At 39.9% G+C, this 27,739-nt stretch overlaps 1 protein-coding gene across 5 annotated transcripts in view; it reads right to left on the bottom strand.

Annotated features, from left to right (window-relative positions):
* LOC126190670 (semaphorin-1A) overlaps positions 1-27,739 on the bottom strand; it is a 925,653-nt gene that overhangs the window by 77,572 nt on the left and 820,342 nt on the right. For all 5 annotated transcript variants that reach the window (XM_049931116.1, XM_049931118.1, XM_049931117.1 and 2 more), the window contains exons 6-10: positions 21,055-21,162; positions 18,097-18,184; positions 12,452-12,571; positions 10,484-10,572; positions 3,025-3,166 (exon numbers count right to left, since the gene is read on the bottom strand). In XM_049931116.1, the coding sequence (XP_049787073.1) occupies positions 3,025-3,166; positions 10,484-10,572; positions 12,452-12,571; positions 18,097-18,184; positions 21,055-21,162 (547 nt within the window). The remainder of the gene's footprint in view (positions 1-3,024; positions 3,167-10,483; positions 10,573-12,451; positions 12,572-18,096; positions 18,185-21,054; positions 21,163-27,739) is intronic.

Below are 27,739 nucleotides of genomic sequence, written 5' to 3'. Positions count from 1 at the left end.
CCTCGACTACGATTAGTTCACTGAAGCACACCAACACAATGAACAGCTTCAAGCTCTCTTCTACGAGCCACCCACGAACCTATTGACTGAATCTTGCCCTACTCAGAGTGAACCATCCTATACTTTGCAATGTCTCATAAATTCAGACACCCCAATCATTCCTCCACAATTCTGCTGCATCATACTCGAACAGCTCTACAATTTAGCACATCTGAGCATTTGTCCAACCACTTGACTCGTGACAGACAGGTTCGAGTGGCCTAACATAAAGAAAGACATTAAACTTTGTGCTCACACATGCATCCCATGTTGAAAGATTGAAGCTCACATCTTGCACAACCTCCAATAGGCCATTTCCAAATCCCCAAAGGCCACTTTCAGTACATATATATTGACCTCATTCTTCAACAGCTACTGCTATAGCCTCTCGGCAATTGATCGGGTCACATAATGGGCCGAACTGACAGAATTAAAGAGGATAACGGCCAAATCTACTTCCAAAGCATTTGTTGAAACACGGACCTCATGCTTCGGCTGCCCCACATCCGCCACAACAGACCAAGGCAGGTAGTTCAAATCTGCTCTCTTCTTTGAACTTCGCAATATGACAGGCACTAAGTGCTCAGAACTGAAGCACACCATCCTCAAAGCAATAGTTTGGCCAAGTGGTGGCAGTGCACACTAAAAATGGCCCTCATGTGCCACGGAGGCATGGACTGACGCACTCCTGTGGGTTCTTCTGGGAATTCAAGAGAGAGACTCGACCTGAGGCTCAGTGTTTGAAATTTTATATGGAGAGATGCTGTTTCTCCCAGCAGACTTCATGCTCCAAGAATCATCACCTACGCCCCCAGACCTATCGGACTAGTTGTGCATGTGAAGAGTCACACATCACACCACCTTATACCACCACCAACCCCCTCCCCCCTCCCAACTCATTGTCTAGAGTCTTTGTTCACAGAGTACTAACAGATTGTGACTTCATAATGCAATGAGACAACATGGGATAACTTGACCTGCAGACCCCTAACAGGCCCCACAAAGTGCTCCGAAGAGATGATTGAACCTTCCACAGATTAATAAATATAAAACTGACAACTGTGTCCATCAACTGACTCAAAATAGTGTGGGCACTTCAAGATGCCTCACCAGATACAACACGTGCCAAGCGCTCCTCTCTCCGACACTTTCTGACTCGCTTGCCAGTGACACCGAGCAGTCAACCTTCGTATTACGACCGGACATCCACGACTTTCTTCCCAAGGACCTCCACGTCGAGCTCATAGACAGCAATCTCCTCATCGAAGGTCAGCTTGCTGATCACCAGGTCGCAGACAGCTCCATCTCGGTACCTCTGGAAGACTGTCAAAATTTCCATACCGCCATCCTCGCATACATTTCCAGCAACGCTAGCCTCTCAATCGTGGCATCATGTTTACATCTGATAAACCCCATACTATTGCTGGCACCACCCAGCCCTGGCAATATACCCACCAGCACCAATCCACCTCTCCTGATGCAACCACACACTCACGCTATGGCCGGCCCCACTACGTACTGGCCTGCTTCAATGATCACCACCTGTACGCCATCCAGCATAAGTCACTGCAGGTGACAATGTACCCAGGAGGCCTACCAATCAATTTACAACCTCTCCAACTGAACACTTCATGCAGCCTCCTTCACCACACCTTTGCACAGGCTCCGTTGCAACACCGCTCCACTGGCGGTCAACCTGGGTTCCATGCAGGAAACACTCTGGTAGTTGGTCTGATGTCTGTCAGATTCACTTGCTTGTACAGGTTATGTTTATATTAACAATAAAACTGTTATGCGGAGTATATGGATTGAGTGATTATTCATCATAATTATCTCCTATACTCTATGGCTCCACAATGCATTAATATGTGTGCTTGTATAGAGAGGCAATAGAGGTTTATAAACACCACAATAATTTTGTTAGAAAAAATAGAGAGAATTAAATTACATTAAATTTGCGAGTCAACTTTGTACCAATGGAGCAACAATTAATTACTTTTAATCATGAATAATGTCAACAGCCAGAGCTAATAACACATTCTGCATTGTGTGACATAATTATCATATGCCCTCTATACACTTCTGTTAATTTGGGCTCCCAATGGCCTCGCAATATTTTTTATTACTGCAGTTGTCTCTCAAGCAGGAGGGACAGCCAATCAGCCTCGATGTTTCAACTGAAGTAAACACCGACCATGAGAGCCACATCATATTTTTGTAGTCATGTTTAATAGATGTCTAAAGAGGAAGGAATAATTTTGTGAAACTTAAACTGAAAAAACTGGTCACGTTTGTTACAGGAGTTTGAATGAGAGGATAATTTCATTCACGGCATATTTTTCTCTTACACATTTGTGACTAATTTGTCTGTACTTTCCTTTTAGTTTAGCAAATATCTGAATGAAGTGAAGGTACTGAAAAAGTAAACTCTGGAGAGAAAGAGAGAAATAACACATTAAATTAAATGTGAGAATGACTGGACAGCAACCTGCCAGTAATCAACAATCAGCACACAAGAATAGTCTTAAAAAGTGGAAGACGAAGATGTTTTGATACTAATCATTACACACAACTGTTAACTGTTTCACTTTCAATGCCTAAAACTGTACTATCATAAAAATCTGTATTAAAATTGAGGGATGTGAATATCTAAAAGATCATGGTTTCCTTTTGCACATCAAATATGGCATTTGATTCTTTTCCCATGCATATTCTTAGTATCATTTTTATCATTGCATCTCAAAAAATGTTCTCTTCAAAGCATGCAGAGAAGTGTACTGAATACTTGTGTTATTAACCCTCAACACACTACAATATATTTAATTTGAAAACAGCAGTGGAAGTAATGTAAAAATAAATTATCAGCATTTTTAAAAGACAATGTGTGGTACACTAACTGCAGTGAACTGTTTCAAACCAGATAGTGTTTTCAGAATGCTTTTCTACTACATGTGATGATCATGCAAAAATTATGGAGGTACTCACGGATTTCATTGAAGTAGAAGGGGAAGTCCCCCTGAACAGAGCAGTTGAGACGTGACTTGAGAAACGACGTCCAACGGTTACGGAAGCGATGGGGACCACCACGATCATACTTGCAGACACGGGCTACTCTCGAATACACGGCCTGTGAATGGATTTTGGAATTGTGCTTCTCACTGTAAAGGCAAACACTAATGGTATCAAATTTTCAACACGTCAATAAGCAAAATGAAGTATACCACATTTCTGCCTAGCTATGTCAGCAGTGGTACAACTTTAGTATATGTTCTACAGCCCTGGAGAGAGACTTAAATAGCTTGTATACATCAGAAGCCGTCCTGTTCATAAGCCAGCTGGGCAGGTGATTACTGAATTGTCTGAGTTATAATATTTTCTGTGCTACTAGCCATCAGGTAGCTAACTTCTTTCCTGACACTTTCAGTTAATAAAGAATGATTTCTTTTATTACAGAAAAGAAATTATACCTTGTATTTTTCTCCATTTTATGATGGATTCAATTTGCATAATTTTTCCTCCTACACACAAGTTTTTCATATTAACACCATCAGTTGGCTTGAGACTTCCTTTCTAAGTCTTCTATGGAAAAAAAAATCTAGCCTGTCTTTCCTTTCCATCCTACCAGTGAAAACACTTCTAGTCTAATAACTGGATTCTTATTAAAAGAGTCTTCGTGGTACTACTAATCTACTACTATTGTTGTTGTTGTTGTTACTGTTACGGTCACAAATCCAGAGAATGGTTTGATGCAGCTCTGTGCTAGTATACACAGGATAGGCACTTACGTTTAATGAAAAAAATACGAGCTTACGGAATATCGGACCAGGTTTGTGATTGGATTCAGGATTTCCTAGAAGAAAGAACTCAACATGTCATTCTTAACGGTTCAAAATCTGCAGATGTAGAGGTAATTTCGGGAGTACCGCAAGGAAGCGTGATAGGACCTTTATTGTTTACAATATACATAAATGACTTAGTTGACAACATCGGTAGCTCCGTGAGGCTATTTGCAGATGACACGGTTGTCTACAAGAAAGTAGCAACATCAGAAGACTCGTACGTACTCCAGGAAGACCTGCAGAGGATTAATGCATGGTGCGACAGCTGGCAGCTTTCCCTAAACGTAGATAAATGTAATATAATGCGCATACATAGGGGCAGAAATCCATTCCATGCTGAACAAGCTCCAGTGGCGGACACTTCAAGAAAGGCGTTATGCAATACGGAGAGGTTTATTATCGAAATTACGAGAGAGCACATTCCGGGAAGAGATGGGCAACATATTACTACCGCCCACATATATCTCGCGTAATGATCACAACGAAAAGATCCGAGAAATTAGAGCAAATACGGAGACTTACAAGCAGTCGTTCTTCCCACGCACAATTCGTGAATGGAACAGGGAAGGGGGGATCAGATAGTGGTACAATAAGTACCCTCCGCCACACACCGTAAGGTGGCTCGCGGAGTATAGATGTAGATGTAGATGTAGATGTAATGCCAACACACCTGTACTTACTTGGGAATGGTTTACTAATAAGGGGTTCGACCCCATTACCCGTAAGGCAGCATGATTCTTCTTGGAATACCTGCATATACACTGTGATGGCAAAATGCTTGATTGGACTAATTAAAACACTGCCCAGAAAAAAATGATGCAACACTCTCAAGGATGGAGGTGAACAATGGTATACTGAGGGATTGCAGTGTTGGTAATTCATCTGTCATGGCCACTGGCAATCAGATGGTGCTCAGGAGTCCTGTCTGTGTGCCCTATGTTTTGACTCTGCAGGCAGCAGCTACACTGAGTTTAGAGGTGAAATGTTTGCAACACTCATTGTAGGGTACAACCACACTCCACTGATGAATCTATACTGCTGTTGAACAGCTTCAGTCATTTGAACTGAGTAGCATTGTGGGTCTGCGGGAAGCTGAGTGGACCTACTGACGGACTGCTGCACATGTCGGGCACAGTGCATCAGTGGCACGTCACTGCTTTCGACAATTGTCTGTGGAACATTCCCACACTTGGAGACCAGATTCTGGATGTCCACGTAGTGCCGATGCACGTCAAGTTCGATGCATTGTGGGAGCAGCAATGGACACCTATGTTGCACCTGTTGTGTCATCAGGGACCATTAGGAACCGTTCGCTTTTGCAGTAGGATTAAGATCATGTGTGCCTAGAAGGCTATCACTGATACCAAAACACCATCGATCATGGCTAAACTGCTGTCATGAAAAAAGTTGACTGTAGAATGGAATAGTGCTCTGTTGTCTGTAGTGATGATGATGATGATGTGGACCTGGTGAACTGCCTATTCTGCAGTGCATTTATTCACAACACACAGGTCCTATCCCAGCTTGATGGTGAGGGAAGGGGGCACGAGGAGGCAATCATTTACAACACATGGTCATGTTTGATGTTTCTGCATGGTAAAGTAGCCAGTGCCTGCTACATTGCACAGGTAATTACCCCCTTGCTATAGCCACCTGTTTGGCAGGAAGGTGATGTGCTTTATCAGCAGGACAGTGAACATCCACATGTAGCTGTAACAATGCAACACATAATGGTGTACAAGATGTTACACTTGGGACAATCAGTCATAGGATGCCATTCAGAAGCCCTTTTGTGTGAGAATACACGCCTGCGCTTGCTGCCAGAGGGGTACACTACGTACTGTTGTGGCTGTTTGCACACCCTTTACTGTGACGTGCATTTCATTTGTCTGAATTTGTTATCATATGCTCTTTTAATGATTAACTACCAGTCACCTCACTTGTCAATAAAATGATCACATCCTAGAAGGTGTTGCATTTTTTTTCTGGCTTTGTATTCGATATTACCAAGCTCCTATTTTTCAGGAAGCCTTTCTTGCTAGCTATGAATATATGTTTATAATGTTACATTTATGGGTCTCAGTTGATGGACATATGGAACATAACACACACTGCAGCCACAAACTGGCTATGAGAAATTACTATGAAGGCAGAGAAAACTTTTAGACATTGATAATGAATTAGAAAAGTAAAACACTGAATTTTGGCCCATGTTCATACTTTTTTTATTTTCCTTTGCTTCAATCTGATTACTGGAATCTTTGCAAAAGAACAATTCCACAGTTTTCAGGATCAGCTGGCATCACTATATTCAGTGTCCTGGATTAATTTATTTCACTTTTCCATGTCTACTTATCAGGAATGCTGTTTGTATTCAGAGTACCTTGAGTAACTTCACTATATCGTGCCCTTTATGCCAAAACAAGAAATGTGCATTACATCAGTTTCAAGATACAGGCAACTGAATCTTTCACAGATTCTTACACATAAACTATGGTAGTTTAAGAAATCAACTTGTGTCTAATTTATTGTTACTACATTTGCAAATTTAGGATATGGCATTCGTAAACATATCTCCCTTTCCTTGGTGGTGGGGCAGTGTGGTGGTGGTGGTGGTGGTGGTGGTGGTGGTGGTGAACGAGTGAGGGTTAATTGCACATTTGTTGTTCTGGAAATAGATGCCGATTCCAATTTTATTGCTTGAAAATGAACAAGAGAGACTACAAACCAAAGACTGAATCCCACTCCGTCTACAGGCCACAAGTGGCCCATCGGGACCATCCGACCGCCATGTCATCCTCCGAGAAGAATGTGGATAGGAGGGGTATGGGGTCAGCACACCGCTCTCCCGAAACAAAGACTGAACAACAATAAAACTGTAAACAAATCATCTAATCGATAGAAATTTACTATCTGCATAAGAATCTGTTTCAATATTTGGTTCAGGCAGTGTGTAGCTCATTTTTGTAGCTCAAAAAACTGTGGTAATATTCATAATATTCGTGCATAATCTTGTGTTTCTTGCCCCTTATAAGCTGATGCTTAACAATTGCTGCTGCTAATATAAGTCTTTTCATTATGTGTTGGGAACAGACACATATGCAAAAGATTATCACTATCTTTTTTAGATTACTTCACTAAATGCCCCTTCAAATTCTGCCTTGTAAAACACTGAAAGCAATTTGTTTCTTTTGTAGTGGAGTAGGCGAACAGTGTATGTTGGAATTTTGGGGTTGTCTTCTTTGTCAGTTTAGAACTTTAGAAAATTGTTACACAGCACAATGCCAACAATGCAAAAGACATGGACTCCTCTTGCAACTTTGAATGATTTGTGCCCATCCTTCCGGGAGGTAACTCAGCTCATATTTACTTCTCTTCTCTATCTCAGAACGAATAGTCACACTCCATTTTTGGGTGACTTATTTCGTAGGATATATGAATAGTTGACTGTACGCTTGGATGGTTCTTACACAGAATGATACACAGACACAAAACTTGTTTTTTTTCTCCTGATCCCAACATCAATCTGACACTATCCTCCTCACTTGTGTAATTTCTGGCTTGCCAATCCAAGCAATTCTTTTTTATCTCTGTCTCATTCCACACAGAACAAGTACTGTCTTGATTTCTCGGATTGTGTATGGACAAATTATACTGTGCCAGCTGTAGTGTTTCCTTTACTCGGGGTTCTGCCGTGAAAATATAAAATAGAAAATCTGACTGGGTTTTGAATTTTGGTGGTTTCAGTTATGGATAAGGCGGACTTCATATTATTGATTGAGATAGTGCTGTAATTCGACCGTGCATGGCAGACCGGGTCGGCAACACTACAAAAAGCGACTGTACGGAAATACACTCCGGGAAATTGAAATAAGAACACCGTGAATTCATTGTCCCAGGAAGGGGAAACTTTATTGACACATTCCTTGGGTCAGATACATCACATGATCACACTGACAGAACCACAGGCACATAGACACAGGCAACAGAGCATGCACAATGTCGGCACTAGTACAGTGTATATCCACCTTTCGCAGCAATGCAGGCTGCTATTCTCCCATGGAGACGATCGTAGAGATGCTGGATGTAGTCCTGTGGAACGGCTTGCCATGCCATTTCCACCTGGCGCCTCAGTTGGACCAGCGTTCGTGCTGGACGTGCAGACCGCGTGAGACGACGCTTCATCCAGTCCCAAACATGCCCAATGGGGGACAGATCCGGAGATCTTGCTGGCCAGGGTAGTTGACTTACACCTTCTAGAGCACGTTGGGTGGCACGGGATACATGCGGACGTGCATTGTCCTGTTGGAACAGCAAGTTCCCTTGCCGGTCTAGGAATGGTAGAACGATGGGTTCGATGACGGTTTGGATGTACCGTGCATTATTCAGTGTCCCCTCGACGATCACCAGTGGTGTACGGCCAGTGTAGGAGATCGCTCCCCACACCATGATGCCGGGTGTTGGCCCTGTGTGCCTCGGTCGTATGCAGTCCTGATTGTGGCGCTCACCTGCACGGCGCCAAACACGCATACGACCATCATTGGCACCAAGGCAGAAGTGACTCTCATCGCTGAAGACGACACGTCTCCATTCGTCCCTCCATTCACGCCTGTTGTGACACCACTGGAGGCGGGCTGCACGATGTTGGGGTGTGAGCGGAAGACGGCCTAACGGTGTGCGGGACCGTAGCCCAGCTTCATGGAGACGGTTGCGAATGGTCCTCGCCGATACCCCAGGAGCAACAGTGTCCCTAATTTGCTGGGAAGTGGCGGTGCGGTCCCCTACGGCACTGCGTAGGATCCTACGGTCTTGGCGTGCATCCGTGCGTCGCTGCGGTCCGGTCCCAGGTCGACGGGCACGTGCACCTTCCGCCGACCACTGGCGACAACATCGATGTACTGTGGAGACCTCACGCCCCACGTGTTGAGCAATTCGGCGGTACGTCCACCCGGCCTCCCGCATGCCCACTATACGCCCTCGCTCAAAGTCCGTCAACTGCACATACGGTTCACGTCCACGCTGTCGCGGCATGCTACCAGTGTTAAAGACTGCGATGGAGCTCCGTATGCCACGGCAAACTGGCTGACATTGACGGCGGCCGTGCACAAATGCTGCGCAGCTAGCGCCATTCGACGGCCAACACCGCGGTTCCTGGTGTGTCCGCTGTGCCGTGCGTGTGATCATTGCTTGTACAGCCCTCTCACAGTGTCCGGAGCAAGTATGCTGGGTCTGACACACCGGTGTCAATGTGTTCTTTTTTCCATTTCCAGGAGTGTAGTATCAGAAACTAGTGGAAATTTACCTTATAATCTTGTTAGAAACGCAGTACTAATTACAATATAGTCTTCATGGCTGTCTTTCTAATTCCCTTGTAGAAAGACCTGTCTTTCACTTTTCTCCATCACTGTCATGATCAATTCACAAATTTGGCGATAACCACCTCGAATCACTATTGAAACAACCTCACTTTGTAATATAATTTTAATTTCCACCCAAAAGCACATTGAACACAGCGCGGAAAAATACATGTCTTTCGTATCAAGACAAGAGAAAGAGTAATCAATTAGCTGTTAAAAACAAAACCTATGAAAAAAAATTATTTATAAAAATCGGTCGCTGGTGCAGCGCTCTTCCGCATGCGCGATCGTAAATTATATCTTTGTATTGGCGGAGGCACAGTAGTCAAAGTATCATTACACAGCTTTCTCAAGTAGAATATTTGGTCACTAGGTCTCTTTTTAGTGTTCAACATGGCTTGTAGATCATAATTACACACACAACACTTACGTCACTTTGTGCTAGCATTTGGTCTTCAGTGTGCTTTCTTGGAGCCAGATGTCTTCTCTGAAAATGTTCGCTATGATCATATTGCTTCAAAAGCTTCTCATTCTCAGTCAGTGAATTAAACGTCATACATTTATGACACTAATTTTTCTTCAGTCTAAGGAATCCTAAATTGTACTTGTGAAATATGTGCTGCTATTTTGGAAGAGATGCCAGTTTGCAACTATCCTCTTCACATTCAGGTTTACAGTCATTACAAATTAGTGTAATATTCAGGCTTGAATCAAGGTACCTTCTTGAAAATTTCTGCCTGATATAATGAAAATCGACAGAAGGATAATGCAAGACTTTTATGATAATCATCATCAACCACTCTTACTGTTCCAAGTTATTGCTCGCAACAAATAATGAAGACCACAAAAAATTAAACTTGTTGATGCATGTAAGTTCAACTCACCATGTTTGCACATGCATGACTTTGGCATAAGTTGGTTGGTTGGTTTGGGGGATTCAAGGGACCAGACTGTTTGGCATAAGAGGGAAAATCTTATATAACACCTGCTGGCATAATACTGTTCAGCTGAACTGACACCACTTTAATTTTCAGATTCCTAATTACATACAGAACTGAAAATATCATGTTTCAGTACAAAATGGGTAACTATTGTCTTGATGTGTGTCCACATAGTGGCTGATTGGAGTTGAACTACAGCTGCACAATTAAATTCATAGAGGAAGCAAATTTTAGTTCCTTTGATGATTTCCTTGCTCTAAAAAATAAAACTACTATTGTAAGTGTTCAATTTTGAGATGGTACTCACCTTACCACAGTTGATGTACTCAACAGCAGTCTCACGAAAGAAGAAATAGACGAAGTCACCCTTTGTCATTGAACTCACAAAGTTGGGTGCTGTAACATGAACAATACAATGCAATGGATAGACAGAGTTCATTAGACTGAAAAGTAGAATTTTTATGTATTTTAAAAGTTCAAGACAAACAATGGAACTGATGTTAAATGGACCTACAGTCTTTCCCCAAATTTATTTAATTTATTCATGAAATATATGTTGTATTAAATGTATCCTACATAAAAATGTTTAACTTGCTTAAAATAATTGTAATGTAGTATTAATATTGTAAATTTGACAGTCTGTTCAGTCATGGCTGATGAATAATGCATATCTGATGATAAATTATAACAAAAAATTCTACCCCAAGTGATTATAATTTGTTTTAACAGACACTTTTTATTATATTTTATTCATATTTAACTCCTTCCATTTTTGCTTAAAAGATTTTATTTCACTTGTGAAACTGTAACAGAAGAGAGGGCAATGCTGTGGGCACTTTGTCAGTGACAAACTGAACATATGAAGCAGCATTAAAGGTGTTTGAAGTTAATCATTATTCACCAGAGTCAAAAATACTGACTTCCTTCAAACATAAAAGTCAAAAGACGTTCTGTTAACAGAAAAGGCGAGGTAATATTGATAATTTCTTCTGTACTGAGAAATAACTACACATACCTTTCACAGCTAACAGCACAGATGACCTTCCTTTCATGACACAGGGCCCCAAATTTTCAGACTTTCATAATTCCCAAAACTATTAAAATGTGTAAACTCAATACTTTTTTCCTCCAGAAAACGTATCTTTCTTTGCATTAGGAAATATTGCTTCAAATCAGAATTAAGGCATGGGAATAATTTTAAAAAGGGGAAAATACAACTACTCATACAATCAAGCTATTTAAAAAAAACTCAAATCATTTATACTTAGCTTAGTATCTTCAGAGCATTCTGTAACCTGGAAGAGCTTTATATAGAAAGCAAAGCAATGCAACTTTGTTGGATACAAAGAAAACAAAGATGAGAAAAGTAAAGGCTACACTGCCTAAATCATGGATGTACAGATTTTGAACTTGAATTTATTGCTTATTAACAATAGAAAAACGAATGAAAATGCAGAACTGTATGATGTAAAACCCAAGGAGACCAGAAGAGTGACATCACACTTCATAAATGCCTTCCATAACACATCTGATTTTTTTTTCTTTTTTTTCCTCCTTTGTACCTTCTACCTGTGTGTCAAGTGCTATTTCAGAGGGTCAGTAAGATCCTGTAATTTATGGACATTACGTTAACTCAATGAACCATCTGCCTGTATAGCATAATTCGTAGCACACTAGCTTGCAAGGTAGGGAGGTGAGTCAGACCTGGACCAAATCCATATGACAGATTAACAACTTTAGGCTGGTACATCAGCCAGCCTGACTGCAGTCTTTAGGTGATTTTCCATGCACATTTAGGCAAATGTCTGGGCAAATGTCTGGGCTTGTCTCCCAATTGCACCACAGAGAATACAGTACATGATTGATAAAAATACAAGAACACAAAGAACAAAGTTAACACAATTCACAGACAGTTGCACCCCTTCCCCTCTCCCCCAAAGGTCACCTTGATGACTGTGGTGTTAGAAAGGGCATTCAGCCACAAAGTCAAATAATAAAATCAAATTTGCCAAATCTTGAAAAAGCAGACTTGACAGCAGATGAGATAAAGATCATGAAAAAGGAGAAGAAATAATAGCTGTACACTGTTATTAAAACATTGAATATAACACTGAATCTGAACTGGTAACTGTGATACACCAAGTTGTAAATTAATTTGATGTTTTAAATACACACAGTATTTATGAGATTCTAAGCATTTTTTTTAAATTTAACACATTATGAAATGAAATGATAAAAAATAAATTCATCATACACACAAAAAAATCCTACTCACCATTGAGGCTCATTGAATCATATTGTTCAGTCTGCAAAGGGTGACGATAGATTATTGGATCCATGCCTGAAAAATCTGCCACTGTCCCTGTGTAGAGTTCACCACCACCAGATGGATTTTCTAGAGACAAAGAGAGAAATAAGTTAAGACAGGGCTCCTCAGCAAACATAGCCGAACCTGAGCAAAATTAAAGACAGCTAATCTGTCTAATATTTTGTTGCCTTATATCTTTTTACTCACTGATTGTACGTATGAACTTAGGTCTTTTTCTTATTTTAATTCTACTACCCACACATACCAATTGACAATTTATCAAGTTCCTAGGAATGCTTAGAAGAATAAAGCTATAGAATATGTAGCATCTGTGCTTACTATGCTATTTGCCTACAGTTATCCTCTTTGAACACAACATGGCACTTATTTTAGTAAATTTCATTTAGTACAGCTGGCCTGTGTCTGCATTTGACAGTTCTTCATCTGACAAAAAGATAAAATGGCATTCAACACTGGGACGACAAAAGTCTAACAATTTCTCTGCTCCTAAATTCTAGTCAGTCCTATGTGTGACTGTAAAATTCTCCCACCCTTCCTAAACTTGTCTGTGTTGAATATACTCTTAAGTGCATCCACGTAGAATTTTTAAAAGCATAAGATTTCTACCTAAAAAGCATCTTCAACAGGAATCAGACACTGTTTTGTTTCACCTTGTCAGAAAATATATTTTCTAGTGAAGGAATGGAAAACTTACTTTCAGCTTCTTTATATACTCTTTCCAAAAGTGGTCCACAAATGAATAAATTTATATGATTTTTTCCCTTGGTCATTTGAAAGACATAAATGGAGATAAAGAAACTAAATATATTACCAGTTATATCTTCTCTCCACAAACAACTAATTTACATCATATTCAGTTACTTACTTAACACTCTTAGCACCTGTCTTTCATTGTAAATAACTATTTCTTCCTTAAATTAGCAATGCTACATTAACATCGAAAGTGGTTGTGAGCACTAAGCAACAAATGACATACAGGGGAAATGAATGGGTAGCACTGAGAAAGTAAATGGTGAAGACAGCAGGGGATCAAACAGGTGAAAGGACAAGACCCACCAGAAATTGTTGGATTACCCATGAGATATTGAATTTAACTGACGAAAAGAGGAAATCTAAAAATGCAGCTAATGAAGCCGTAAAAAGGGAATACTAGCATCTAAAAATGTGATTGACAGAGACTGCAAAGAGCAGAGCAGGAATGGCTAGAGGAGAATTGAAAAGCTGCAAAAACATACTTGACCATGGAAAGACAGATTCTGCCTGTAGGAAAATTAAGGAGACCTTTCAAGAAAAAGGAAGCAGCTGTATAAATATTAGGAACTTGATGGTAAGCAAGTACTAAGCAAAGAAGGATAGACTGAAAGGTGGAAGGAATATATAAAAAGTCTATAAAAGGTTGTTGTTGTTGTTGTTGTTGTGGTCTTCAGTCCTGAGACTCGTTTGATGCAGCTCTCCATGCTAATCTATCCTGTGCAAGCTCCTTCATCTCCCAGTACCTACTGCAACCTACATCCTTCTGAATCTGTTAGTGTATTCATCTCTTGGTCTCCCTCTACGATTTTTACCCTCCACGCTGCCCCCCAATGCTAAATTTGTGATCCCTTGATGCCTCAGGACATGTCCTACCAACCGATCCCTTCTTCTGGTCAAGTTGTGCCACAAACTTCTCTTCTCCCCAATCCTATTTAACACCTCCTCATTAGTTACGTGATCTACCCACCTAATCTTCAGCATTCTTCTGTAGCACCACATTTCGAAAGCTTCTATTCTCTTCTTGTCCAAACTATTTATTGTCCATGTTTCACTTCCATACATGGCTACACTCCATACAAATACTTTCAGAAATGACTTCCTGACACTTAAATCTATACTCGATGTTAACAAATTTCTCTTCTTTCGAAACGCTTTCCTTGCTATTGTCAGTCTATATTTTATATCCTCTCTAATTTGACCATCATCATCTATTTTGCTCCCCAAATAGCAAAACTCCTTTACTACTTTAAGCGTCTCATTTCCTAATCTGATTCCCGCAGCATCACCCGACTTAATTCGACTACATTCCATTATCCTCGTTTTACTTTTGTTGATGTTCCTCCTATATCCTCCTTTCAAGACACTGTCCATTCCGTTCAACTGCTCTTCCAAGTCCTTTGCTGTCTCTGACAGAATTACAATGTCATCGGCGAACCTCAAAGTTTTTATTTCTTCTCCCTGGATTTTAATACCTACTCCAAATTTTTCTTTTGTTTCCTTTACTGCTTGCTCAATATACAGATTGAATAACACCGGAGAGAGGCTACAACCCTGTCTCACTCCCTTCCCAACCACTGCTTCCCTTTCATGCCCCTCGACTCTTATAACTGCCATCTGCTTTCTGTACAAATTGTAAATAGCCTTTTGCTCCCTGTATTTTACCCCTGCCACCTTTAGAATTTGAAAGAGAGTATTCCAGTCAACATTGTCAAAAGCTTTCTCTAAGTCTACAAACGCTAGAAATGTAGGTTTGTCTTTCCTTAATCTTTCTTCTAAGATGAGTCGTAAGGTCAGTATTGCCTCACGTGTTCCAACATTTCTACGGAATCCAAACTGATCTTCCCCGAGGTCGGCTTCTACCAGTTTTTCCATTAGTCTGTAAAGAATTCGTGTTAGTATTTTGCAGATGTGACTTATTAAACTGATAGTTCGGTAGTAGTAGTGTCGTATCTCCCATTTCATCTTCATCTACATCCTCTTCCATTTCCATAATACTGTCCTCAGGTACATCGCCCTTGTATATACCCTCTATATACTCCTTCCACCTTTCTGCTTTCCCCTCTTTGCTTAGAACTGGGTTTCCATCTGAGCTCTTGATATTCATACAAGTGGCTCTCTTTTCTCCAAAGGTCTCTTTAATTTTCCTGTAGGCTGTATCTATCTTACCCCTAGTGAGATAAGCCTCTACATCCTTACATTTGTCCTCTAGCCATGCCTGCTTAGCCATTTTGCACTTCCTGTCGATCTCATTTTTGAGACGTTTGTATTCCTTTTTGCCTGCTTCATTTACTGCATTTTTATATTTTCTCCTTTCATCAATTAAATTCAATATTTCTTCTGTTACCCAAGGATTTCTACTAGCCCTAGTCTTTTTACCTATTTTATCCTGTGCTGCCTTCACTACTTCATCCCTCAGAGCTACCCATTCTTCTTCTACTGTATTTCTTTCCCCCATTCCCGTCAATTGTTTCCTTATGCTCTCCCTGAAACTCTGTACAACCTCTGGTTTAGTCAGTTTATCCAGGTCCCATCTCCTTAAATTCCCACCTTTTTGCAATTTCTTCAGTTTTAATCAACAGTTCATAACCAATAGATTGTGGTCAGAATCCACATCTGCCCCTGGAAATGTCCTACAATTTAAAACCTGGTTCCTAAATCTCTGTCTTACCATTATATAATCTATCTGATACCTTTTAGTGTCTCCAGGATTCTTCCATGTATACAACCTTCTTTTATGATTCTTGAACCAAGTGTTAGCTATGATTAAGTTATGCTCTGTGCAAAATTCTACCAGACGGCTTCCTCTTTCATTTCTTAGCCCCAAGCCATATTCACCTACTATGTTTCCTTCTCTCCCTTTTCCTACTGTCGAATTCCAGTCACCCATGACTATTAAATTTTCATCTCCCTTCACTACCTGGATAATTTCTTTTATCTCATCATACATTTCTTCAATTTCTTCGTCATCTGCAGAGCTAGTTGGCATATAAACTTCTACTACTGTAGTAGGCATGGGCTTCGTGTCTATCTTGGCCACTATAATGCGTTCACTATGCTGTTTGTAGTAGCTTACCCGCACTCCTATTTTTTTATTCATTATTAAACCTACTCCTGCATTACCCCTATTTGATTTTGTATTTATAGCCCTGTATTCACCTGACCAGAAGTCTCGTTCCTCCTGCCACCGAACTTCACTAATTCCCACTATATCTAACTTTAACCTATCCATATCCATTTTTAAATTTTCTAACCTACCTGCCCGATTAAGGGATCTGATATTCCACGCTCCGATCCGTAGAATGCCAGTTTTCTTTCTCCTGATAACGACGTCCTCTTGAGTAGTCCCCGCCCGGAGATCCGAATGGGGGACTATTTTACCTCCGGAATATTTTACCCAAGAGGACGCCATCATCATTTAACCATACAGTAAAGCTGCATGCCCTCAGGAAAAATTACAGCTGTAGTTTCCCCTGGCTTTCAGCCGTTCGCAGTACCAGCACAGCAAGGCCGTTTTGGTTAGTGTTACAAGGCCAGATCAGTCAATCATCCAGACTGTTGCCCCTGCAACTACTGAAGAGGCTGCTGCCCCTCTTCAGGAACCACACGTTTGTCTGTCCTCTCAACAGATACCCCTCCGTTGTGGTTGCACCTATGGTGCGGCTATCTGTATCGTTGAGGCACGCAAGCCTCCCCACCAACGGTAAGGTCCATGGTTCATGGGGGGGAGGCTATAAAAGGTACATGAACTTAATACCAGGTTATAGAAAAAGAAGATGAAAAATGTGAAGAAAAGCTGGGAGATATGATTCTGTGAAAAGAATTTGACAGAACACTGAAAGATTTTAGTCAAAAAAAGGCCTCTGGAGTAGACAACATCTCCTCTAGAGTGTAGCCCTGTACAGGAGTGAGATGTGAAAAACAAACAATTTACACAAAGAGAAACTAGAAGTTTTTGAAATATGATGCTACAGAGGAATATTGAAAATTATCTAAGTAGAATAAATAAGTAAAGAATCTGAATTATCTGACACAAAAATTACCATCATGAAAATCATCATTAAATGTTTGTACCAACATTCTAAAATGCACCCAACAGATAGGAAGGAAAGAACTGAATTAGGGCGAAGAGAAATGTATGGCAGAACTTGACTTTGGTTGATAGGACACTTTCTGAGGCAGTCAGTTAGCTAATGGAGGAAAGTATGACCAAGGCTTGACCACAGTAAGCAAGTTTGAAAGAAGTAGTTATATAGAAATGATGAGGCTTTTTTGTGGTACACACTATGACTTATTCATTGTTTTGGAGTCATCAACACAGCTTACACATTTTTTACTATCTTCACATGGTGACCAACTGTTCTCAAAACAGCAATAAACCAGTCTCATTCTTTGTAGATTCAGCCTGAAATTTACAACAAACTACTCAAATAAGGGTTTTATAAAAGGAATCATTTCATATTGTAATAAATCTAAGTCAACAGGAATTACACAGTGCTAGGTGAAGGAAGGTAAGTTAGGGTTTGATGTCCCTGTAATTTAGGCAAACCATGGAAAACCTAAAACTGGGTAAGTGGATATAAACTAGTATTCTTCCAAATGTGAGTCTAGTGTCTTAACCACTATGCCACTTTGCACAGTAGCTAGAATATGAAAATGGAAATAAACACAGCAAAATACAAAGTTATTTTAGAACTAGTAAGTTAGGAACTTGGATATTATGGGTGTTACCACACACATGGTTGCATGCCACAAGAGTTGAATACACTACTGTTAACAACTAAAACTCGACAACAACAAATTGCATATCTTTAGTTCAAATTATTTTCAATCATACTCACTGACAAAGACAGCTGTCGAGTTGTGTCTTGGGTCATAAGGACATAACGCCTGTCCTGCACGCTCCTTCTCCAACGTGTAGCCGTCATTCTATACATAAACACAAACAAAAGTATTTTAAGAACTGGTGTCACTATTAACACAAATTTTAACTTAAAAATTAACTGTCAAAGATCAAAGCAGCCCACAACATAGATCAGAGTCAATGTTTTATCTATTATATGAACTACTGGTCATCTCAGACTTCACAAAGTAATAATAATAAAAGAAATGGAACTAAGGAAGAAAAGGGGAAAAAGACCAATTTTACACAGTAATTCGCTCCAGTGCTGACACTCGTCTCTCTTTGGATCTAGTATTATTAGTATTATACAAGATCTAGTCATTCAGTTATATTTGGTATATTTAGAACCTAAAATTATTATTCCCCAAATCCCCATCAGTGTTATGCTTTCCTGTTATTATGGTGTGCAGCTTGGGATGTCCATAGAACATTCACTGATTTTCATGTTAATGAGGGCAATTCTGTTATCAAAGTGGTCGAACTCCCCCAAAAGGGGCCTCCCGGCCAACAATACTATTTGATCATTTCATTTCATTTCAGTTTGACTGAAAGAAACAAGTGAATGTTGGTGTTTTGTGTATACTGTGTGTCCCAAACCTTGAGTACCAAAATTACATACAGAGTAGATCAACTAAGTACTCTGAGATACAATATGCCTTTTTCCCTAGTCTTTATTCTGTACCTTCACAGGGCTATCATGTTAATCTGGATTTGGCTATGCTAATGATACAGAGTGGCCAATGCACTCCCCCCCCCCCCCCCCCCACCTCCCTTTCCCATGATGGAATTGGTGTACTCCATCTGTCTGCATCTTATGTTACCTGCATGAGAATGTGAGAATGTTTTAGAAATTTTTGCAAATCTTTCAAATGAGGCAGGATGTGGATATCAGCCCAGTATTCACCTAGTCAGATGTGGAAAACTGCCTGAAAACCACATCTAGGCTGGGTGGCATTTTTATTCTGCCAAACGTATCTGATTTGTGGCCAGCCTTCCTCCCCAAATCCCAGAAGTGGCATGATAATGTGTACAGCTATGAAAGTGGGTCCACTATGAGACAAGACACAAATGGTCAGAAATTGATATAATCAGTTTGTATAAGGTCTCTTGAATGAGCAATGTATTACAGACACTTGCTTTTAAACGGTATATGTTTCATAACAAACAACAGCCTTCAGCATTGACATTCACGGTGTTACCCTGATGAGAAGAGCTTGTGATACGTCAGTGGTAGAGTATAATGCTGTTTACAGTTCGTAATTAATTGTTAAAGCTGCACCATTTCATGCTACAGGAATTTATAAAAATGTAAGAAATACATAGGGTAGCCAGGACCTAGAGCCCAGGAAGTCAAAAGATTGCACAGAGAAAATTTTGAAATGGTGTCACTCTAACCAAGAGATATTTATTGCCACAGATAGAAATGTATGAGAAACTATGTTGTTCGTACTAAAGAGAGTGCACCAAATTCTCGAGAATTAATTGTGCACAGAGCAGATTCAGAGGATGCAGTATAGGAGAAAGTTCATCAATAAGTATCGATTGATGCATCTATGAAAGGTGCACTTTCATCATTACAGTGCTGAGGGAACTGGTGGAACAAAAATTACAATCAAAGGGGCCAAATAGTGCTAAAAGCACTGTTCACTTCTGTCTATGTATTATGGTCCCACATGTGCATAGAGCTGAAGTAATTGCTACTAGGTATAAGTTGCTTTGTGTAAATAAAAACTAAACATTCATTTCCAACCATTCATTCCTGATCTCAAACTTTATCTTTCAAGATCCTATGTACTTTATACCCAATTAAAAACTTAAAATATTGTCATTGGTAATTTTATGATGCCAGCAGAGACCCAAGTGGGTCCTGCAAAATATTTTAAGGATTTCATATTATGATGATGTCTTACAACCAGAAACATTTTCATTAAATTGGCATCAGCAGATGAAGCCTTCGTTTTTATATTCATCTGGGATGTCATATACCTGTTCAAATGGAGCGGCACCTATCTCAGTATGATGTACCTTAAAGCAACAGCCTTCTATTAGAACACAATGACTTTTATTGAGCATTTTTTCAGAGGAAACTTCAGTTGAGTCCCAAACTAAGTTGGCTCAGTAGTGTTTGAACAATCATGTAAAATTCATTTATCCAATAATAAACTGTATTTAGTGATGGTGCTCAAATCCCTTCAAATTAGTTTTTAATTGGGTCTCAGTCCATTTCTTTAGATAATGGTACTGTTACACTGCACAGCAGTGTTCTTCACCTACTTTCCAGGAACTTGCAACAGCTGTAATGTAGATAATTGCAAAAACGAATTGCACAACAAATTTTAAGGAATTTAGTGAAAATTTACTTCCCTAAATAATCAACACTAAAATGACACCATGCTGTCTCAACTTTTTTTCTGTGAAATTCCATAAAACGAATTTTTCTCCGGATGGTGTTGATGTTGCCTTTCTCGTAAGTTTGAACCCGAGGATTGAAAGATTCATGTGAATTTTGTCTCTCAGTGCAACTTTGAATTTTTTTTTCCTTAAAATACAGAAAGCATTGCAAGAAATGGAAGTCACACAAAACTCAAGAACAAACCTAAATGGCCAAACTTTTGGAATTTTTATCTGACACATGGCAAACCAACAAGCCAGCACCTTGCGGTAGGTATTTAAAGCATTAAAAACAATTTGCAGCATATATTTTCAGTAGGTCCGTGTTATTCAAAATAAAAGTTTTTGAAAAAATGAGTAATGAAACCTCTTCTTTGAATCGGGAAATATTCTCCTAAAATGTGAGCTTTGTACTGCAAGACTTACATGTACGAAGTCATCAACACCTTAAAGAGGAACACTTCAATACACAAAAGGATTTAAAAAAAACCACAAGATGACTCACCTCAATTACATAATCCCTGCAGACAGGTTTAAAGGAGTTGGTCCCACAGACGAGTAGCTTACCGGGGTCACTCTTTGCCAGGATACGAATGTAGTTCTGGCACGCTTCCTGTAACAAGATACATAAATTAATACAACTAACCTACAAGAAAGTATTTTCATAAAATAAAGCTTTCTACTTTGCTGTTTTTCACATTTTGAGAGAAATGACATAAGAAATTAAACCTTATCTGCATGTATTTGGCAGGTGATAGCAGAATGATAATAATGTAAAAGGGGGTGTGGCTTGAAAAATGCACATGATAAAGATAACATTACTGGATCCCCTGAATGAAGGAAATTGCACCCCTATTCACTCACTTGTACAGTCTGCATCAGAAATGCCTACCTGCAAAGATGTATCAACCTGAAACAATGATTGCTTTCTGTTATTACTAATATTCTCCGTGTGCAGTATTTAAGCTTTTGCTATGCTGATTACAGAGCATGACATTTAACAATTACTATATTAAAAACACTTTAATAAACTGAAATAATTCCCCCCTTACTTTATGTTTATCTACACACATTCTACAAAGTGGTCCACCAAATGGGTAATTATTGTTATCTACAAAAAAACCTCCAGAGTTTTGCTATTCATGAATTACAACAAACATCCCAGAGGCATTATGAACCAGCAACTGATCTTTCAGTCTTATATGGTGTTTGAAAACATCCTCTCCCAACAAACACAATATGGCACTTATCACTTCTGATGAGCACCATCTGTTCCTGTTATATCACAATACCTCACACACTCAATACAAGCAAATCCGTAATATTAGTCTCATTTGGCCATCAAAAAGCCTGCAAACATGTAAAGCATTCTGGTCTCTAGTCAAGTTATATTACAGTATAACAGACAGCAAGCTGCTTCTGTGAAGTATACCAACAATGAATTATGAGTAGTGCTAATCTACTCATTAATAATTACACACTTACTTCTACACTGATGAGTCAAAACATTATGATCACCTGCTTCATAGCTTGTTGGGCCATCTTTGCAATGGAACACAGCATCATTTCTTTGTATCATCAATTCTACAAGTCACTGACTGTGAAGGTATGTGGCACCAGATGTCTACATAAGTCATAAAATTCCTATAAATAACTGGCCACTAATTTGTGTACTGTGAGTGCACCTGGTATCTATCCAAATTCACAGGAAGTGAATTTGGTGGCCAAGACATCAATGTGAGCTCAAACCATTGCAGCTCAGTTCTGGCTTTGAGATACCGACAGTATCCTGCTGAATTACGATATCGGTGTCGGGGAAGACTTCAAGCATAAAGCGACGCGGGTGGTCAGCAGCCATCAGCTTGTCTTTGATTGCTAAAATATATCCCATGAAAGCGGAGGTGAGTGTCTCTCACAGCATAATACTGCTCCCAACATCTGCGTCCGTCGTGTGGTACACGTTTCTAGCCACCGTTTGCCTGGATGGCAGCATTTGCGGAGACATCCACTGACTTGGTGTTGCAAAAATGTGATTTACCCGAAGAGCTAACTGTTTCCATTGATCCACAGTCTAACCTCGATGATCCAGTGCCCACAATGATGTTGTTGGGTCAGCAAGTTAACAAGTAGGGATCACCTGCTGTGAAGCCCCCATGTTCAACATTGTGCACTGAATTGTGCACGCTGAAATACTTGTGTGAGCACCATCATTGTGCTCTTTCAGCAGAGATGCCACAGATGGCAGGGAAGCCTCTGATGCCACATCCTGCAAAAGAGTGTGGACATGCAGCCACATAGTGCCTAGTGGTAGTTTCACTGTCCTCCTATCAGTTTCTGTAGATGTAGACTGTAGCACATGAATATTCGACCAGCTTCCCAGGCTCTGTGTAATAATAATCTGACCTGTGTTAAAATCACTTACCTCAGTGATTTCCCCATTCAGTCTGTGTCACTGCAAGAACGATACCCCAGCCGTCTTTGCTCCACTTACATATTTTCCTTACCACATCACGTTCCTGCAGTGCCACCAAGTGGCATCCACCTTTGTGGTGGGCGGTAGTTATAATGTTCTGGCTTATCTGTATAGATTACTTTATACACATTCATGTATATTAGGAAATAAGACATTACTCCACCTCTTATGCTACTACTACCTGTTTTTAATCATTAATCCATAATAAGCATTTACATAATTTTACCAATTTCAAAAACAGCTATAACTGTCTACACATTAAAAAAATGCCCGTTTTGTGTGAACATTAGTGGTAACCAGATTTAATATGCTTGAATCAAAATACCCTGATAAATTTTATGTGGAACAGCTAGTAATGTACTCTCTTACTTTGTCTTAAAACATCAGTTATATTCAGTTTGTTATCTAAAATCTGCTGGCAACCAGTAATGGACTTTTGGACTAGAATATACAACTCCATTCTGAAACAAAGATGGGGTATGCATACTCAATACAGAAATTTCCTTCTAGTATTATTGTTGCAAATTTCACAATTAATCCTAAATTCAACACCTACATAGCTCGAAGGTCAGCATCGCTACCTTCACTGCAGGACAGGACAGGACAGGACCTGGGTTTGATTTCTAGTACCTCCTCAGATTTTTTCTCATATAGGGTGGTCTGGTACAGGGTACACTCAGCCTTTGCGAGTTCAAATGAGGCGCTGCTAGAATAAAACAGCACTGGCATCATTATGGTTCATCAACCAGAAACAATGGATGGAATGATCGACCACATGCTCCACAATCATAGATTGCTCCTTGTACTCCCTTGTAGGCAGCAGTTGGACAGTTGAAACAGGCCTAAAGCCTAATCAGTGACTGTTGTTTACATTTTATCCTAAATTCACCCATATTACTAACCACAAATGCTGCCACGAGCTGTGATGAAGTGTGGCATAGTGGTTAGTGTCACTGGCTGGTGTGCTGTCAGCTCCCAGTTCAAATCCCACAACCAGCAAATAATATATTATTTAGTATTTATCATTATTGGAAATTTCTTAGAATATCTTATGTTTGTAATGTTGGTATATTGTGGAATATTCAATGTTGGTACAAACAGCTGCACTCTCTTTCCAGGAGGCCGGATCTGTTTTGGCTGTATATTTGGGTTTGTAACGAATGTGCTTTCAGTGCGAAGTGTTGTACTTCACTGACAATCCTGCTTCATGATGTGGTGTCGAGTGTGGTTACAACATGACAGTATCATTAGGGAGAAACTGTACTTGGTTCTTTTGTCATCATTAGCAATATCAGTTCTCTTATATTCCAATCAACTGCAGGTGTGCTCTAAGGCCCAAAACTCCCTTTACTTCTACATATACTTTTCACTGTCACATGTGGTGCAGCAATGGCCATTTATCCAGGAGGAGAGCAGTTAAAATTTCCATCTGGCCACTGAGATTTAGGTTTGTCACATTTACCTTATCACTTCGGGGAAATGCTAAGAGGATTCCTTTGAATGGGCAAGCCCAACCCAATCCTTCCTCAATTCACTCTCATGTTCTGTCTCTAATGATCATGCTGTTGAGAGGATGTTAAACCTTATTCTTCCTTTCTATACACTGTCAGTGTGCTCAAAACTACTTTCGCCTGTTCGCCCCTGCAACAATAACTTATGGTCCCTCTACCCTCTTCCTAACCTTCCTCCCAGAAATCTAGACGATCCCTCCAGTTCCATCTCAATCAGTTTGTCTGCTGTTGCAAACAGTAACTCTTTCAAAACTCACACAATCATAGTTTTCCTGCTACATTTGCATTTGCTAAGAAGGTATGTAGTGTACCAGTTCCATTTAACCTTCCTGTTGTTCCATTTATGGATGATATGTGGGAAGAGATATTGGTGGAATCCTTTGATAAGAACCTGATGTATTTAATTTTCATGTCACAGCCATTTTGTGAGATATATGTAGAAGGAAAAACTACAGTGTTTCTTGATTCATTCTGGGATGTAGATACTTGGAATCTGAGTATAGCTATTCATGATGCGTAATGTCCTCCTTGTAATATCTCCCACTGCAGTTCATTGAGCACTTCTGTAGCACTTCCATGCAGTCTAAGCAAATTTTGGATGATTAGTGCACCTCTTTTTTTAATATGTTCTATGTCTTCATTCAATTCAACTTTGTAAAGGTGACAGACTGATGAACAGTACTCAAGAATTGGTCGACCAAGACTTTTTAACCTGTCTTTTATGCATAAATTACTTGTTCTTAGGATTCTGTCAATAAATCTGAGTCTGGTATCTGCATTCCCCATTGATTAATTTCACAGTCATTCCACCAGAAGTTACTCTAGAGAGAAAATCTTAGATATTACAAGGTTGTAATTGATTCCAATGACTGGATGGTGATTTTGCAATCGAACAACAATGATATCCTTTTGTCTACTTATGTGGATCGCATTACCAGGCTCTGACGATGCACACTTCTCTTTTTATTCCTTAGAAGGTTTCTAATGAGGTCATGTTTCCACATGCAGCTCCATCACTTACAAAGGGACTATGTCACATCCTCATCATCAATTTTGTCCAAATTTAATGGCTCATGTAGGGCTTAGCCAGAAATGAAATTGACAGGAGGGGCTCTAGATGACTAAGCATTTCGAAAAACATTCATTTTTGTCATTTGCAGTTTACAGGCAGTGTTTGACACAGCGGAAAGAGATCAGAATGGTGAACTGAGGTTGTAGAGGGTGAGTCAGTTTGTGGTAACTTTTCCTTTATTTTCAATTTTGTACATTACTTACACCACAAATAAGATGGAATAATGCTCAGTATATATATCTTGGTTATTAATAATTTGTTAAAAGGCATGAAAAGGAAAGCCAAAGAAAAATTTAGCATTGCAAATAAATTTCCAGACAGACTGTATAGTGTTCACAAGAACTTGATATGTAAAATTAAATACCATTTTGTACACTTTATAAATACTCATTTTTATGATTACATGGGCTGTTGTAAAGTTTCTCTAAAAAACATAAAATATGCTCTCTCTCTCTAATGCACAGTCTCACAGCAAATCATGGGTAACGCGTCATTTCGCCACATATTGGCGAAGATACCTGGTGATGTACAAGGGAATGTATTGTGATGCAGCCTTCTCGGGATCAAATTTCTTTTTCTCTTTCGATGAGAAAAGAGCAGTTTGGACGCTATTTGATCAATTTCCTTACCTGACCGATGCTACTCAAAAGTCAAAATGAAACTAATGGAAATCAAACAACTGAACACTTTAATTAAATCGCTTCTTGGAAAGTTATTTGCAGAGTCCTTGTGGACACGGTACAATCCTTCCCTGGAAATTTATTTGGAATCTCAAATTTTCTTTTGCCTTTCCTTTTCATACAGACCCCTAGACCCTCGGTTTACCGTTCTGGACACTTTCGCTGCCTGGAAACTACTCTAACACACAGGACTCGTGCCTCGCCCTACCCCATCCAGACACGGTATCTTTTTTCTAAATGCTCGGTCATCTGTAGTTCCCACTTCTGTTCCTTCATTTCTGGCCAACTCCAACATCTCTCCTCTACAGAGGATGGTCACAAACAGTAAGCAAAGACTATACGGGTGGTGGAGGGAAGGCTGTGTTAGGAAATAATTGTTAAGGAAAAATTCGATATGTTGCGCAGTTTCCGACTGAATTAGCACTAAACTTAGCCAATCAGGCCATTGCATGCGCAAATTCGAGTGCCCCGCCTGATACAATTGTTCTCACAGCGTAGATAGCGCACGAGACTGCTCAGCCTCAGGCTCTCTACTTGGCCTTTGTCTCGGGTTCTAAGCTTACTAACGTTCCATGTCCACTTTTCGAAACACATTTTTGGCGACACCGTATCTGGCAGGCGCTTGAATGTGCACTGCAACAGCCTGACTGGCTAACTTCTATGTTAATCAACTTGGAAATGGCGCAACCTAACGATTTTTTTTCCTTAACAATTATTTCTCAGTACAACCTACTCTGACTGTTTCTGACCACCCTGCATCCCTCTGCACATGTAGGATAACTCAGGAACTGCTACAGGGACTTTGATCCGGTTTTGCAAATGGATACACTGACCCCACGAAGAAGGTTTTTGTCTATAATTTATAAATATTTCGTACAAATTGTCTGAATTATGATGAATTAAAATTAAATTGTGAAAATGATATCATTGCCAACTAGCGAACAGCCGCCGTTAACTCTAGAGCGCAGCACTGCCTCGAGAACGCAGCAAGCAGGATCCAAACACTATTTGGTGTGGTGATCTAGCAGTACACAGTGTGACCGCAAACCGAAAGTCTGAATCCCGGCTGGCCATTTTTTCACTCTGGCTTTTAATCTAGCATTCACCTTTCAACGATGTGGAGATACGCATTTCGAAATGTGACGACAATTTCAGACTGCCAGTCTCCGCTTCCCTCAGATTAGCAATCGCAATTTGCACTCTTAATTTGTTGAAAATTCTTCGGACAACAGGCAGTGAGTTACTTAGCTTTGAAGTATCGTAATAAATAAAAAGATAACGACCTCATCATCAGGCTGTGATGTTAAGTCTTACAATAGAAACAATGTAATATTTTTAACCAATAGTTTCCCTGCGATTGTTTGAGACATAGCTAAGAAGATACGAACACAAAATATGCGCTGTTTTATTTTTTATTCTGCAAATAAAACGAGTTCCGAAACACTGCTTCAGCA

This window comes from Schistocerca cancellata, chromosome 6, assembly GCF_023864275.1.
Source record: "Schistocerca cancellata isolate TAMUIC-IGC-003103 chromosome 6, iqSchCanc2.1, whole genome shotgun sequence".
NCBI lineage: Eukaryota > Metazoa > Arthropoda > Insecta > Orthoptera > Acrididae > Schistocerca > Schistocerca cancellata.
This window is presented reverse-complemented; position numbering and strand designations above follow the sequence as displayed.